The sequence below is a fragment of the Aulonocara stuartgranti genome (genome assembly GCF_965226115.1).
Source record: "Aulonocara stuartgranti genome assembly, chromosome: 15".
Taxonomy (NCBI): Eukaryota; Metazoa; Chordata; class Actinopteri; order Cichliformes; family Cichlidae; genus Aulonocara; species Aulonocara stuartgranti.
The window spans coordinates 31,337,603-31,353,300 of record NC_138951.1 but is presented as its reverse complement, the minus strand read 5'-3'; the positions used below and the strand labels follow the sequence as shown (position 1 = coordinate 31,353,300).

Here is a 15,698-nt window from a genome sequence, read left to right as displayed (position 1 = left end):
CTCTACTTTTTAGATTAGGCTTTCTTCCTGTTAAAAGGGAGTTTTTCCTTCCCACTGTCGCCAAAGCACTTGGTCATAGGTGGTCATCTAATTTGGGGGGTTTTCTTTGTATTATTATAAGGTCTTTACCTTCCAGTATAAAGTATCTTGAGCCAACTGTTGTTGTGTTTTGGCGCTATATAAATAAAACTCAATTGAGATCACCTCAAAGATTTTCAAAGGGGTTTAAGTCAGGGGTTGGTGCAGGCTGGTCAGTAATGTGTGACTTGACCTTGACCCAATTTCCATCCAAATTAAATCAGTTCAAGCTGGTTTTTGATATCAACCATCACATAACATTTGAAGTGAAATATTAAAAACTGTGGAAGCTAGCCTGCTAACAAACAGACAAATGGAACCGAGTTGATAACCCCTCCCTTTGGAGGGAGGAAAATTGGTTTGCTACTACATATTTGACACATTCCTCAATTAATCTGAAATCTTGAATCAAGTGTGATGGCCTAGAGCATAGGTGTCAAACTCTGGCCCGCGGGCCAAATTTGGCCCACAGCCTAATTACATTTGGCCCGCGAAGCCATACCAAATTACTATTAGAGCAGGCCTACTGGTATTATACAGCTAATATATATATTGTTTAGTATTAAGCTTTGCTGTTCCATATTCAGTTTTTCAGCTAAACTTGTTTGAGTCCATAAGAAAAGATTCATTCTTATATCTGGAGGAAGATTATTTTTTCAATAAATATTAATGTTAGCCCGTGACTTTGTTCCATTTTGAATTTTGGCCCACTGTGTATTTGAGTTTGACACCCCTGGCCTAGAGAGTTATTTATTCCGTTGGATAACCAATGGCACTAACAGATTTTTCCCCAAATTCAAAGAGTCAAAGAGATAAATCTTTTCAATATGAACTTTGCTTTGTGAAAATCTTAAAATAGAAATACACTCTTTCTTGAATTATTTTGCTATAATAAAGACGCTCCAATACCAGCGTTATATCATTGTTATTATTATTCCTTTTACAAATCCTGACTATGAAATCCTCGTGCCTTTCTTCAGCGTCACAAATATAGCCCCTAACAGAATCTTATAATCAGTGTTTAGCAGAGCGATTGGTATTAAATTGTCTAAAACTCTTTTATCTTTGGCAGATTTAGTAACTGTTTCAAGCCTAGCATCCATTCCTTTCTTCTCTGCATATTCTTATAAAGTGCCAGATAAGAGGGATCTTAGTTCCTTCCCAAAGATAAGGCCATAATCCTGTCTGTCTCTCGAGAACTGTTTAAAGCCATTTTCGTGTCTGCTGAGCTCAGTTCCTCAATTTCAAGCTCTGACTCACTCAGATGTTTAAAGGAATCCTCAATACACAGGATGATGTTCTGAATCTTATCAAACACAAACTGTTAATAAGAGAATCAGTAGTGTAATCACCTGCAGTCTGCTATATTACAAGTGGTGTGAACGTTCAGGATATTGCCAATGCAATGGTATTTAAGAGAATATTGAGTGAATGGATGTTTTATGGGCACACATTATGAAGTAATGAGAGGTTATGATGTGCTGTTTAGTGCAGCCACGTTGAACTAATTGTAGTCTAGAAAAAATGAATAGAAAAAGCACTCTCGCTTGATTTAAAGTGACTCATCGATACTTTTTCTGCCTGTGCTTTTAAGACAATATGCTAATTTGCAGGAATATCAGCAGGTGTTACATCATATTCCTTGGTAAAGTCATTGTTGTTGTTTGTCATTACATGTTTCCAGTAGTCTGGTGCCTCAAGGTTCATACTCTAGATTATTTGAACCAATCGTTCTCCGCGTTGCATTGTTTAATTCTGTGCTCGCCGTCATTCTCCCTTTCAGACTTTCTTTCATGCCACCTACCTCATCCCCATCTAAATCTCAGACAGCCCAGCCAGAGTGCTATTCAATACTGGACTAGTATTGAAAAGCCTTCAGTTAATCCAAAATGCTGCAGCTAGAATACTGACAGGGACTAGAAAGAGAGAGCATATTTGTCCTGTTTTGGCTTCCCTTCATTGGCTCCCTGTTAAATCCAGAATTGAATTCAAAACCCTGCTCCTCACATACAAGGTCTTAAATAATCAGGCCCCATCTTATCTTAATGACCTTGTAGTACCACATCACCCTATTAGAGCACTTTGCTCTCACACTGCAGGCTTACTTGTTGTTCCTAGAGTATTTAAAAGTAGAATGGGAGGGAGAGCCTTCAGTTTTCAGGCCCCTCTTCTATGGAACCAGCTTCCAGTTTGGATTCGGGAGACAGACACTATCTCTACTTTTAAGATTACGCTTAAAACTTTCCTTTTTGCTAAAGCATATAGTTAGGGCTGGACCAGGTGACCCTGAATTCTCCCTTAGTTATGCTGCAATAGGTGTAGGTTGCTGGGGGATTCCCATGATGCATTGAGTTTTCCCTTTCCAGTCACCTTTCTCACTCAGTATGTGTTAATAGACCTCTTTGCGTTGAATCATACTTGTTATTAACCTCTGTCTCTCTTCCACAGCATGTCTTCTACCCTGTCTTCCTTCTCTCACCCCAACCGGTCGCTGCAGATGGCCGCCTCTCCCTGAGCCTGGTTCTGCCGGAGGTTTCTTCCTGTTAAAATGGAGTTTTTCCTTCCCACTGTCGCCAAAGTGCTTGCTCATAGGGGGTCATATGATTGTTGGATTTTTCTCTGTATGTATTATTGTATACAATATAAAGCGCCTTCAGGCAACTGTTGTTGTGATTTGGCGCTATATAAATAAAATTGAATTGACTTACTAGCGGAGTATCCTTGTCTCTACAGGACCCATACCCTGACATAATCTTTAACAACAAAAAAAACAAGGGAAAGTTTCATGATGATGTCAGATATCTGTAGTAGAAATGTTCTGTTTCAGAGAAATTTCAAACTCGATGTGTGTCTATATATGTTGATTGCTTTTAGTTAACAAGTTTAGTTTAGGGTTAACTCCACATCTTATTAAATTTCTTTCCTCTGGACTTTTTTCTTTCAGCATTTATCAGTCATTACACAAACTGCCTTTTCAATCTCTTTTCTATTACTGTCCGATTTCTGCTGCTGCTGTGAGCTGATCAAAAACGGACCTGTCCATTTCACATCAAAGGCACCATCTGAAATTCTTCTTTGTATCTCTCAGTAGGTTCTCAGTTATCCAGGTCATGGTAACCTAAGGAGATTGGAAAAAAAGCCACTGGACTTCTTTTAAGTTTCCAGATAGGAGGCGAAACATCGTCAAGAAACTCAAAGAAGTCCAGTCATATTTTTCCCAAGCTCCTTAGTCCTCTTTGTGTCGTTCAAATAGATAGATATGACTGGTTGTTAGAAGTTTCAACTTTTGAGGAAGATTCATCGCCTACATGAACAGAACTATATTATATTGTGTACTATATACAAAAAAATATATGTGTATTGAAATGCATGTGTGCATATTCAGGTATGTGACCATGGCTGTAGCTCAGGTGGTAGAGCAGGTCAGTTACTAACCGGAAGGTTTGTGGTTCAATCCAAGGCTCCTCCAGTCTGCATGACAAATATCCTTGGGCAAGATACTAACCCCATGTTGCTCTCCGATGTATGAATAAGCACTTAACAGCTTAGAAAAAGTGCTTGTGTGATTGGGTGAATGAATTAGTTGCTTCGAGTGCTCAGATAGAGTAGAAAAGCACTATATAAGAACCAGTCCATTTACCATTTGTGTGTATTTTGATCTAAATATGTGTACTGAGATCTGTGTGCGTATTCAGCTTAGGGAGTGTGTAAATAAATCTGTAGGCATGCACAGATATCAGTCACAGTTCTCCCAGCCTTACAAGTGGCAATTGTTTTTACACCTGACCTTTGTTATACAGCTGCTGTGGCAGATCCACAAATGCATGTAGTGATCTACAAATGCAGACAGTTATCTGTCAGTTAGGGTTTCATTTACCCTGAGCTCAGGCTCACACACTCAGGTTTCCAGCAATGCTTAGAACGTACCAACATATGTGGCGTATTAACAGCTATATGATTAAGCTCCAACCTTGTTGTGGTTTAGAGAGTTGTTATTTTGTCCAATGATGATAAGGCTAACCACGGTAGCATTCCCATTGAAAGAAAACTGGATTACTGAAAATTACATTTTGTGGATGTGGCCTGTGTCCTCAGTTCAAAGTACATAAGGTATAATAAATGTACTAATATCCATGGATTATATAACACTGCTGTAAAAATTTAATTTGACATTGAAGAATGTGGTTTATTCAAGATTTTGTATTCTAATTAAATCCACAGATGAAGGATCAGTTCAGCCAATAAAGCAAATACCAGTCTGGCAGGGTTTTTTTATTGTTGTATTTTATCAGTAAGTTTTGCATAAATATGTAAATAAAAGTTAAGTTAAGGAGACCTTTCCTTTCGCTTCATTCATGATCTAGTGATGTGTGATTAAGTAAAGGTTTAAATCTCATATAAATATACATTTAGTCCATCATTTGTAAATGATGATAACTGTTCTACTCTGTGTTTCATACAACATGTCTATTTCACACCTGTTCACATAGCCACTGTTCACATAACCATGTATGGAAGTTCAGAAGTCTTGTCGATTCTCTGTGGCTCTTCGTGGTGTTACGGCGGGGTGGCCAGGCTGAGTGAATGGACCCAAATGCAGATACAGACAGAGGCCCAGATTTGAAAGTGATAACCAAGCTTCATTTACAGAAAATGTTTCAGTGCTTAGAATACCACACATAAACTGTGACCTATGATGAACACAGGCTTCAGGGAATGGTGGACTAAAGTGAGAGATAAAGGGGGACTTGGTGGTTCAAATGGTGGTGCTCTGAGTCACTGTAAGAGAGGGATACAGCCACTGTCTTGTCAGAATAGAGAACTTCGTTAATTTTAGCATCTTACTGGTTAGCAGGTAGAGCACAGAACGGGAGAGGCGGTCAGAGAGGCCCAGGTGGGCATCCTGTTGGTGGTGAGTCCTGGCAGAATGATCCAGTGAATCCCGGAGCACGAGCTTGAATCGTGGCTGTGAAGTACCGAGAAGATCTGCATGTCTTCTATCCTCTCTTCCTTCTCTCCCCCAAACGGTCGCTGCAGATGGCTGCACCTTCTTGAATCTGGTTCTGCCGGAGGTTTCTTCCTGTTAAAAGGGAGTTTTTCCTTCCCACTGTCGCCAAAGTGCTTGCTCATAGAGGGTTATATGATTGTTGGGTTTTTCTCTGTATGTATTGTTGTAGGGTCTACCTTACAATATAAAGCGCCTTGAGGCGACTTCTGTTGTGATTTGGCGCTGTATAAATAAAATAAAATTGAATTGAAGATCAGCGTTGAGGTGAGCGTGAGTATTGTTGTGGAGAAACGAGGATCCGAGGGATCACTAAAACACGGGGACAGAAGCAAGGTAAGCGTGATGCGATCACTATGAACACACAAGATTACTTGCCGGGCTTTCACTAATGTAGGTTAGCAGAAGATCTGGAGAAGACTTAAATACTGGTAACCAAATCACCACCAGGTGCGGACAGCAGCCGGTCTGAAGAGACTCCGCCTGTTACCTCTCCCTTTGTTATGTGGTGTCTATGTTGTCTCTGCTTCTGTTCATTATTGTGTTGTCCCTCACATCTGCCTGTATCCCACTTTTGTATATCTGTGCTCTGAGACTGTTTCTCCTAGTGTTTTATTTCTGTTTGTACCTGTACTTTAGATTCATTGACATTAAATGCTCGTTTTCAGTTACTCCTACCCTTTGTGTTTCTCAAACTGGGTCCACAAATCCAGAGCCCACACAGCCAACACTCATTTGTTAGTCTATGTAATGCTGATGGAAATTTGCCCCCTTACATCATACAGAAAAAAAGTTCCTGCTTTGAAAAATGTAATATTGGAGCAAAAACTTCTGGCACAGTGACATATCGTACAAGGCCTCCACCAAGTGGTTTGAGATCTTAAAGGCCAAAAGCAGGTCAGATGAAACAGAAACATGTTACATGTACAATATGACACTGGAATGATGGTAAGCTTCACTTGTTCTGGGGTATAGTTAGGCAGATATCATAGGAAAAACAATGAATATAGTATTTATATGCACCTAAACACACCAAGTTTCAGCTTTTGTCTACAGAAATGCTTTTGCTGCTAGTGACCTAAAAGAAGCAACAGCAGCAAGATGACTTAAATTAATTGTGTTAATTCTTAATATTAAGTTCTAACCATTAAGCATACTTTCGTGTTGTGTACTCCAAATATAGATAATATCATCTTAATGTCCCAAGAAAAACTGACACTGATTAGATCAGGCAACATTTTTATAATCTTCTGGTGTCTAACTTTGATGAGCCCACACAAACCATCAGTTTTACATTCTGATACCTCGAATATCAAAGGAGATGCTCCCCTGCAAGACTTTGGTTGTAACAAGTTGATATTTAAGTTTCTGCTAGCTTTCTACCAGCTCAAAGCGCTCTGACCATTCCTCTGACTGCTGGCATCAACAAGGCATTTTAACCCAGAGTAACATAAGTGTTGCTATTTATGTAGTGCTAGTCCACAACACACATGCCATTTTCTATGTAAGGTAAAGACTCTATAATTAAGACATTCAATAAGCTTTAAAAAAAAAATCTAGATACTACCGCTGCTGCTATCCCAATTGCACATTGTCTATCTAGTAGGATGCAAGGCTGAGGTTAGAGGTCAGATGAAAAACCTGGGACCTGCAGATGGGAATTTGGGTATGATGAAAATGTGACTCTTCCAAGTACAGCACGGTACTGCAGCTGATAAAGAGCTCTAACTCATCCCCCTTTACTGCCTTTTGAATATGGACACCAGCTTATTGGGTTTTCTTTACAGAAAGAATATTTTGTACAAAATGAAATCTATAATACTGACACCGTTTCCTCATTTGTACAAAGTGACAGGAGTGCTCTTATACAGTGGGGCAAAAAAGTATTTAGTCAGCCACCGATTGTGCAAGTTCCCCCACCTAAAATGATGACAGAGGTCAGTAATTTGCACCAGAGGTACACTTCAACTGTGAGAGACAGAATGTGAAAAAAAAAGCCATGAATCCACATGGTAGGATTTGTAAAGAATTTATTCGTAAATTAGGGTGGAAAATAAGTATTTGGTCACCTCAAACAAGGAAAATCTCTGGCTCTCACAGACCTGTAACGTCTTCTGTAAGAAGCTTTTCTGTCCCCCACTCGTTACCCGTATGAATGGCACCTGTTTGAACTCATCATCTGTATAAAAGACACCTGTCCACAGCCGCAAACAGTCAGACTCCAAACTCCGCCATGGCCAAGACCAAAGAGCTTTCGAAGGACACCAGGAAAAGTATTGTAGACCTGCACCAGACTGGGAAGAGTGAATCTACAATAGGCAAGCAGCTTGGTGTGAAAAAATCAACTGTGGGAGCAATCATCAGAAAATGGAAGACATACAAGACCACTGATAATCTCCCTCGATCTGGGGCTCCACGCAAGATCTCATCCCGTGGGGTCAAAATGATCATGAGAACGGTGAGCAAAGATCCCAGAACCACACGGGGGGACCTGGTGAATGACCTGCAGAGAGCTGGGACCAAAGTAACAAAGGTCACCATCAGTAACACACTACAACGGCAGGGAATCAAATCCCGCAGTGCCAGACGTGTTCCGCTGCTGAAGCCAGTGCATGTCCAGGCCCGTCTGAAGTTTGCCAGAGAGCACATGGATGATCCAGCAGAGGATTGGGAGAATGTCATGTGGTCAGATGAAACCAAAGTAGAACTTTTTGGTATAAACTCAACTCGTCGTGTTTGGAGGAAGAAGAATACTGAGTTGCATCCCAAGAACACCATACCTACTGTGAAGCATGGGGGTGGAAACATCATGCTATGGGGCTGTTTTTCTGCAAAGGGGACAGGACGACTGATCCGTGTTAAGGACAGAATGAATGGGGCCATGTATCGTGAGATTTTGAGCCAAAACCTCCTTCCATCAGTGAGAACTTTGAAGATGAAACGAGGCTGGGTCTTCCAACATGACAATGATCCAAAACACACGGCCCGGGCAACAAAGGAGTGGCTCCGTAAGAAGCATTTGAAAGTCCTGGAGTGGCCTAGCCAGTCTCCAGACCTCAACCCCATAGAAAATCTGTGGCGGGAGTTGAAAGTCCGTGTTGCTCGGCGACAGCCCCAAAACATCACTGCTCTCGAGAAGATCTGCATGGAGGAATGGGCCAAAATACCAGCTACTGTGTGTGCAAACCTGGTAAAGACCTATAGTAAACGTTTGACCTCTGTTATTGCCAACAAAGGTTATGTTACAAAGTATTGAGTTGTATTTTTGTTATTGACCAAATACTTATTTTCCACCCTGATTTACGAATAAATTCTTTACAAATCCTACCATGTGGATTCATGGATTTTTTTTTTTCACATTCTGTCTCTCACAGTTGAAGTGTACCTCTGGTGCAAATTACTGACCTCTGTCATCATTTTAAGTGGGGGAACTTGCACAATCGGTGGCTGACTAAATACTTTTTTGCCCCACTGTAGTTAGTATATGTGGCACCTACACATGTATGATAACAACAACTGTCATTTCCTTTAAGAATTTCTTGGTGGGAAAACTCACCACGGTACTGCAGCTGCTTTTATTTGGGTTCCTGGAAATGTAATTGTGTGTTTTTGCCACAAGAGGGAAGTGTGGACAAGTTGAAAGGAAAGTTGCTCTTCCTCAAACATGCAATGTAACAAGATGGCAGGCCTTACAGCATATATTTTATATTGTCTCAGATGTAGCTCTTTGACACATCGCTTCTGGTGCAACTGAAGGATATATTATTACTGCTGGGAAGCAGTTTATATATAATAAACTGTGAATCTAGCACTTATTTAGTATTTTTATACAGAGGAAACAAGGAAACCAAGTGAGTTTAAATTATGAACCTGATTTAATACTGTGGTTTTCTTACAAGATAAATGTGGAGAAACGAGGTGTAAGAATGTGCGACTGAACAGAAAAGAAAAATGGGAAATTATGTTTATTATTAAAGTGAATCCTGCAGACTGAGCTTGACTCAAGTCTCCATGCTCAAATGTCTGCATAACCAATGGTTTGTAATGTTAGGAAGACACAGTCGGTCTTTTTAGTGCCATTGTGTAATATGCAAACGCCTGCACAGCAAACTTGTACCACAGAAAATCTCTTCATCAAGAATGTGTTTGTAAATATGATGGTAATCTCAGATAACTGCATATTACTGAACACTGAGAACCATTCTTGTCTGGGCCATCTCAGACAAGCTGCATGTGACAACAAGCTTAAAAATGTTAAACACAACCTGTTTCAATTAGTTAGTAAGATAACATATATATATTTATTGGGGTTTTTATATTTGGCGTGACTTTCATCTGAGCAACTACATACCATAGGGCTGATGTTTTAGATAGTAACATGAGCAATGTTAACCTTGACAACAATAACATCTAGTTTAAGATGTGACAAAGAACATCATAGAAGCTAAAAAGGATGAGCTTCTCATTCAGTTAGTTTAAATAAGTTGCATCTGCTTTGTGTAAAACTTAAAGCTAAAGCAAGACTCGAGCAAATCCTCAAACATTAAAGCCTCCAGCTTTCTGCTGCTGCTGTAGTTTTTATTAGTGAGCTGTTGTGAATGATGTATAAAAAAGTGTACTTGAATATTTTACATCATAATAATCTTTTTTTCCCCAAAGACTTTTCAGCAGTGACTGTAGAAAGACCAGCTTTTTACTAACAGAGAAGAAGGTACACATTATATTTTTGCAGAATTTACAAGATTTTACTCAATAAAAAGCCATTCGAGTCTACACGTACACACCTTTACTTTTCCAATAATGCTCCACAGCGTAGTGCTTTTGACCTCAGTCACAGTGTCTCGCAGTTATCTAAGGCTCGTCTTTGATGCCAACCACTTCCTGTAATTGAAAGGCATATGCCTCTGCTGCTCCCCTAGGGTGTGCTGGGTCAGGCGTAACTCCCTCCAAATGCAGAACCTTCTGTAGTAAAGTTTTTAAAAATTCCCCTTCAGAGGATTTTTGCCAGTTCATCAAAATATCTCAGAAAATGATATTTTGAAGTGGAAAAAATGCATGAATATGGTAGCCAGGAGTGACCGGCGCTGGCCCCTGCTGACTGACAAAGCTGGGAAAGCAGTCTGTCAGTGTAAGGCTGGTGTGGACATGAGTGTTTCTGCAGAGTCTGCTGCCTTACATGTAGACCTTGAAGGACTGTCATACTTTTTCTAGTGATTTCAAAAACTCCGCCCTGCTCACACACTGCACATTACCATCCACCTGCTTTATCCCTCTGGTTGAGGCTAGATCAAGTCTTTTATTATTGTTGCAATGAATAGTCTTAAAAAATCCCAGTTAAAGATGTATTATGGTGAACATATTTAATAGATTAAAAATATTCAATGTAATTAGATTTGAGTTTCAAAAAAATAATTCCCCAAAACTATGTAGATGGTGATAATCCTGGTACCAGAGGCAGTTTGACTGATCAACATGTCTAGGAGGAAACAGACATGCATACACTATGATCATTATATTCGGATTAGTGATAGTAGCAGTAGCATTATTATTATCATATTATAATGTAATTCAAATTCTGAATTGTTAGAACTTTATGGCATATAAATGTGATTTTATTACGCTGTGATAAATCAGCAGGTATGAAAACCCCACTCTCTGACCAATCAATTCTCTACAAATAGCGTCACCATTTGTTGGAGATCCCTTGGACCTCTGTGAGGAGAGTAGGAGGGTCTAAAGTTTTTCAGTTGCATCTGAACTCTCAGTGCATCATAGGAAGTCCCCCAGCACCCTAAGGCTATTGCAGGCATGGTTCAGAGTCCCTTGATGCAGCCCTATATGTTTTATCAAAGACTATTGTTTTAAGTGCTAAACATACAAATAGAAAGGGTCCCCCAATCCAAAACTGGCAGCTGCCTCCATAGCAGACGGGCCTGATAGCTGAAAGTTCTTCTCATTCTTCCTTTAGGAACCAAGTGCTCCGCTAGGATAATAAGGTACTATGAGGTCAAATGAGACGTAGAAAGCCATTGTTGCTAGTATCCCTGGGTGCCTCTTTCTTTGCTGTCTCGGCCTTAGCGCGGCAGCTTTTCCTGCCACCTGTACTTAAACTTTGTCTGTGTTGACTATTAGTGTTTCTGATAATCTCAAGAAATGCACAGCTTACATGCTTTTTGGTTCCATGGACATGTTCAGGTGAATAAGATGCCTCTTTGTCAAAACATCCCTGTGTAGGCCCCTCCCTCAAGCTAAAGAAGCAGAAACCATTGTAGTGAAAGCAATGGTTTCAGAATGCAATTCAAACTGATTATTTTGTTTTATAAAAGATGAAGTTATCAGTTATGCTTCAACCTCACAGCCAAACATATGAGGTGCACAACTTCTTGACTTGATGACCTCAAATCACCCAAAAGCACATGGACCAATTCACAGACCCCTATTGAAGATAATATACTTAATAAAACAACTGAATTGTTAAGCACTGATTATTGTCGTTATTTGGTGAGACCAGCTTCATTCGTCAACACGGTCTGAAGTCTGTTTCTTTGAGTAATACCAGCAAATGCATTTATTTGGTATATGACATCAAATGATGAAGAACTAAGTGATTTCAAGACAATTTTTTTTAAGTATTGGAATCAGCTGTCAAAATAAGATTTGGCTTACCTTGAGGTAGAGAACAAAATCTTTCTTTCAAAGAACAAATGATGACAGATGCGGCTGAAATTTTATTCACATTTATTGTTGCTTTTAGTGTGCTCACAGAAAATTAGAACACCTTAAGCAGAGGAGTTTAATAGCAATTGGTTTGTAAGCAAAGTTACATTCCATCTCTAGGTCAAATTGGTCAAAGCTTCTCCGTATTTACAAAAGGAAAAAGAGAGCGAAACAAGATGCTACACAAACATTTGCATCTGATAGATTCCTTAACTCGAGTCAAAGACCACTGGAAACTGGAAAAAAAACTGCCAGCTGGAATTGAAACACCCCCCCCCCCCCCCCCCCCCCCCCCCCAAAAAAAAAAACCCCATACAGTATATAAACAGTTTACCATTCCACTTATCACAGCTTGGTTTTTTAGTTCAAAATTCCTTAAGGACCTTTTGTGTGTTTGCATGTCTGTATGTGTGTGTTTGTGTTGGTATCATACAAAAACGAGCGGGTGGAAAAAAGAGCAAACATTATGTGCTTCTTGAGATCAAAATTTCATTTTGTACAATAATCACAGTTAAAAAGACCCCCGCCTATACATACTTACATTTTTATTAAGGTCATAAAACCAGCAATAAACAATAAAGCCTATACAACTTGTATTTCTACGGAATCACTGACAGCTAATGAGAAGCGAAACGCTCCTATGGTTTTATATGACTTCCTAAAAACCTAACTCTGGGACTTGTTGTCTTGTAAAAACGATTTTAGTGTTGTAAACCGTATGGTGGATATAGATTTCGGTCTTGACTGCTCTTGATTATTGCCTGTAGCACATTTCCCAGGACAGCCCCACCCACCCAGATGTCCTTCCTGAACCCTCCCCCCACCTCTTCATTTACAACTGTACCCTGGTCCCCTTCATACCATGGGCATGTCCATACTTTTTGTTTATATTTTGTATAAAAAACGTAATACTGATGTAAAAATATATGGCAGAGTGTGGATGTATTTAATCAGTTGTACATATTGAGGCCAACCCATCTCCACAGCCTGCTGGAATGCTAGTAACAAAGGGCCGAGATGGGTTTTGCGTAAGGGGAGAATGGAAACTAAAAATAAAGAAAAAGCTTTAAAATATCCCTGGTTAAAGAAAAGTTCTTCAAAGCCATGATGTGGCATCTCTCCAAGCAGGGAAATGTTCTTTGATTATCTTTTTTTTCCTCCTTAAAAAAAAAGAAAAAGAAAAGAAAAGAAACTTTCTTCCACTTTCAGCTTTTATTCAGCAGCCTCAGTGGGAGCAGCTGGAGCTTCTGCTGATTCTGCTTCTTGTGAAGCTGAAGGAGCCTCCTCTGTTTTGGGCGCCTCCTCGGCCACAGGTTCAGCCGACTTCTCCTCTGCCTTTGGCTCTTCTGTGGCTGGGGCCTCCTTGGCCTCCTCTGCAGGCTTTTCTGCTGCTGGTGCAGCCACCGCCGCTGCCTCCTCCTCTGGCTTGGCCACTACTTCCTCCTTGGGTTGCTCAGTGGCAGGTGCAGCCTCGCCTTCAGCAGGCTTGGTCTCCTCGTCAGCAGCGGCCGCTGTTGCCTCTGCGGCCTCGGCTTTGGGCTCCTCTGCAGGTGCCGCCGCTGCAGCTGCTTCCTCGTTCTCGGCCCCATCGCCCGTCTCCTTTTTGGACTTCTTGAAGGAAAAGCCACTTAGCTTGAAGGATTTTTTGAAGGAGAATTTCTTCTTCTTCTTCTTCGGGGTCTCGGTGCTGGTAGAAGCTGCGGCACCATCCTCAGCCTTGGCAGCTGCCTCTCCTTCAGCAGGAGACGCTGCCTCTACCTTCTCTGCATCTACAGCCTCCTTCTCAGTGGGGGCGGCCTCGGCTTTCTCTGTCTCCTCCTTGGGGGTGTCCTCGGCTGTTGCGCTACCATTGGCTTGCACCTCCTCTTTGCCGTTCTCGTTTTCGGCTGCAGCAGGAGAGGCATCTCCATTGGCTTTAACATGTCCGTTTTCCTAAAAGGAGAGACAGAAGCTGTTAATGTCATGCACAGAGCTGGTCCGCTGTAAGTACAGTGCCAGTGGTGAGCAGCAGGGGCAGCAGACACCATCCAACTTCAGCCCAGGCTCGGTTTCTCATTTTCACAGCAAAAACAGTGGAACACGTCTAATAACGGCCATCGAGCTATGTGGATACACCACACATAAATATGTTATGAGGTAGCAGCTTCCTGTATTTTTTTTCACCCAGAATTTCATTCACATCCTGAACACGAGAGAGCAAGGACCGCAAGGGGTCGCTAAGTGGCCGTTCCACAGCAAGCCAGCTGCTCATTAAAACAGCAGCTGCTCTTAGTCTCCCACATGACCGCGAGCAGAGTTCAGACACAATTTCTTTTTATATTTAGCAAATCTAAACGAATTTCTGAATTAAGGTCTCACCTAACCTGTGAAATCCATCTAAAAAGAAAAAAGAAAACGTAGGCTGCTTCCTCTCCGGGGCGCACCGCTGGCCCCCTCCCCAAGCCTCTGCCCCCCCCTCCTGTGTGATAGCAGGCTGCCATCTCCACTTTCCAGCCGAGCATCTGTAACAAAAGGCGTGGTGCTCCGAGCGCACGGAGCCTTTGTTGGCCGTCGTGCATCTCGCCTTATTCAGCAACTTCCCAAATAACCTCATCCAAAGCTACAGCACCTCGTCATCGTCTTAAAATGAAGAATTAAAGTCAAAACCGGCGAGAAGAAATTGAACACGACTCCATTCTTGTCTTTTGATTGGCAAAAACCCGAGCAAATAATCTCAATCTATTAAACTGCTTTGTTTTGATTGATGACCTTAAAAGAAGAAATCCGCGCGCATTTCCCCTGATAAACTGCAGGAATCAAATTATCCGTTAAATGAGTTAAATCTTTTCTTTCTACATTTAATACCCGTTCAATTCATCCACAATTACGCGCGGATGGCGCCCCCAGTGCTCAGCTTCCCCCCTCCCTCCCTTTCCACAACAACCAAATTGTCCCCTGACGGATGTTAAAATATCATTTACCTGTCCGTTGGTCTTGGTGGGTGAAGCTGCCGCCTCTCCTGGCTTTTCAGCCGCGGTTTCAGCATTTCCAGCTGTCTTGGACAATTGCGCTCCCATGCTTTTCGCTCCAACAAAGAAACTCGACCGATCCAAAAAAGCGAACAAAGACCCACAAGCCTCTTTGTTGAAACGCAAAGCTCTTCACTGGTAGCCCCCTCTCGCTCTCCCACTGTGTGTGTGCGTGTGTGTGTGTATGTGTGCGCGCGCGCACAAAGAAAAAGTTCACAGGGAAAATGTAAAGCAAACTCCAGTCAGAGTGTGGAGGATTCTTCAGCAGAGCAGGAGAAAGCTGGCAGGTGAGATGAAGTAATAAAATCCCAGGCTGGTGGCCGTGTCGCTGTAGACAGGCTGCAAAATGGAGAAATTTCCCTTGTTGCTAATAAGACGTGGGGTCCAACGCCCAAGTGCAGGGATGAATGGGCGCTCCGAGCGATGACGGCACCGCTCTTCGGTTCGGCCAATTACAGCTTCCACTCAGGGCTTGGGCGGGGTTTAGGGAGGGAACAATAGACGGCAGCGCTGCACTCAAGGTACAGAGGAGTAACTGGAGTTAGCTACATTTATGTGACGTCTCACTTAACCAAGACATCACTTGTTTGCATTTAAATGGAAAATGTCTTTAAAATAAATATATAAAGTGTGCGTTTGGCAACTAAGATGTGAATATTGTGCCATGAAGGTGCCAAAATTTAGTTTAGCTCAAACAGGTGAAGCAAGTGTTGCTGTTTTACATTTGAGACACAAAAAGTCAGATCACCTAACCAAAACTTTTACTTGGATTGACCATCCAGGCATATTAGCAGCCACCCAAGGATGTGTTTTTTTTTTTCTTGTTCTTTGTTTTTATCTGTTGATTGGACAACAGTATCCACCATTGATCTATTAGGTTTTGACCAAAC

General features: G+C 41.4%; 1 protein-coding gene across 1 annotated transcript; it reads right to left on the bottom strand.

Moving 5' to 3' along the window:
• Positions 1–12,901: 12,901 nt before the first annotated feature.
• marcksa (myristoylated alanine-rich protein kinase C substrate a) lies at positions 12,902–15,224 on the bottom strand. Its single transcript, XM_082505565.1, has 2 exons — positions 14,761–15,224; positions 12,902–13,732 (listed from the first exon to the last, which is right to left on the bottom strand). The coding sequence occupies exons 1-2, from the start codon at positions 14,854–14,856 to the stop codon at positions 13,013–13,015; spliced, it is 816 nt and encodes a 271-aa protein (XP_082361691.1). The 5' UTR covers positions 14,857–15,224; the 3' UTR covers positions 12,902–13,012.
• Between the last annotated feature and the right edge of the window lie 474 nt (positions 15,225–15,698).

Excerpts from the sequence above, each read along its gene's own strand:
- marcksa (XM_082505565.1), bottom strand. The coding sequence starts at position 14,856 with ATGGGAGCGCAATTGTCCAAGACAGCTGGAAATGCTGAAACCGCGGCT. Across the intron at positions 13,733-14,760 it reads CCACCAAGACCAACGGACAG|GAAAACGGACATGTTAAAGC; the intron begins GTAAATGATATT and ends CTCTCCTTTTAG.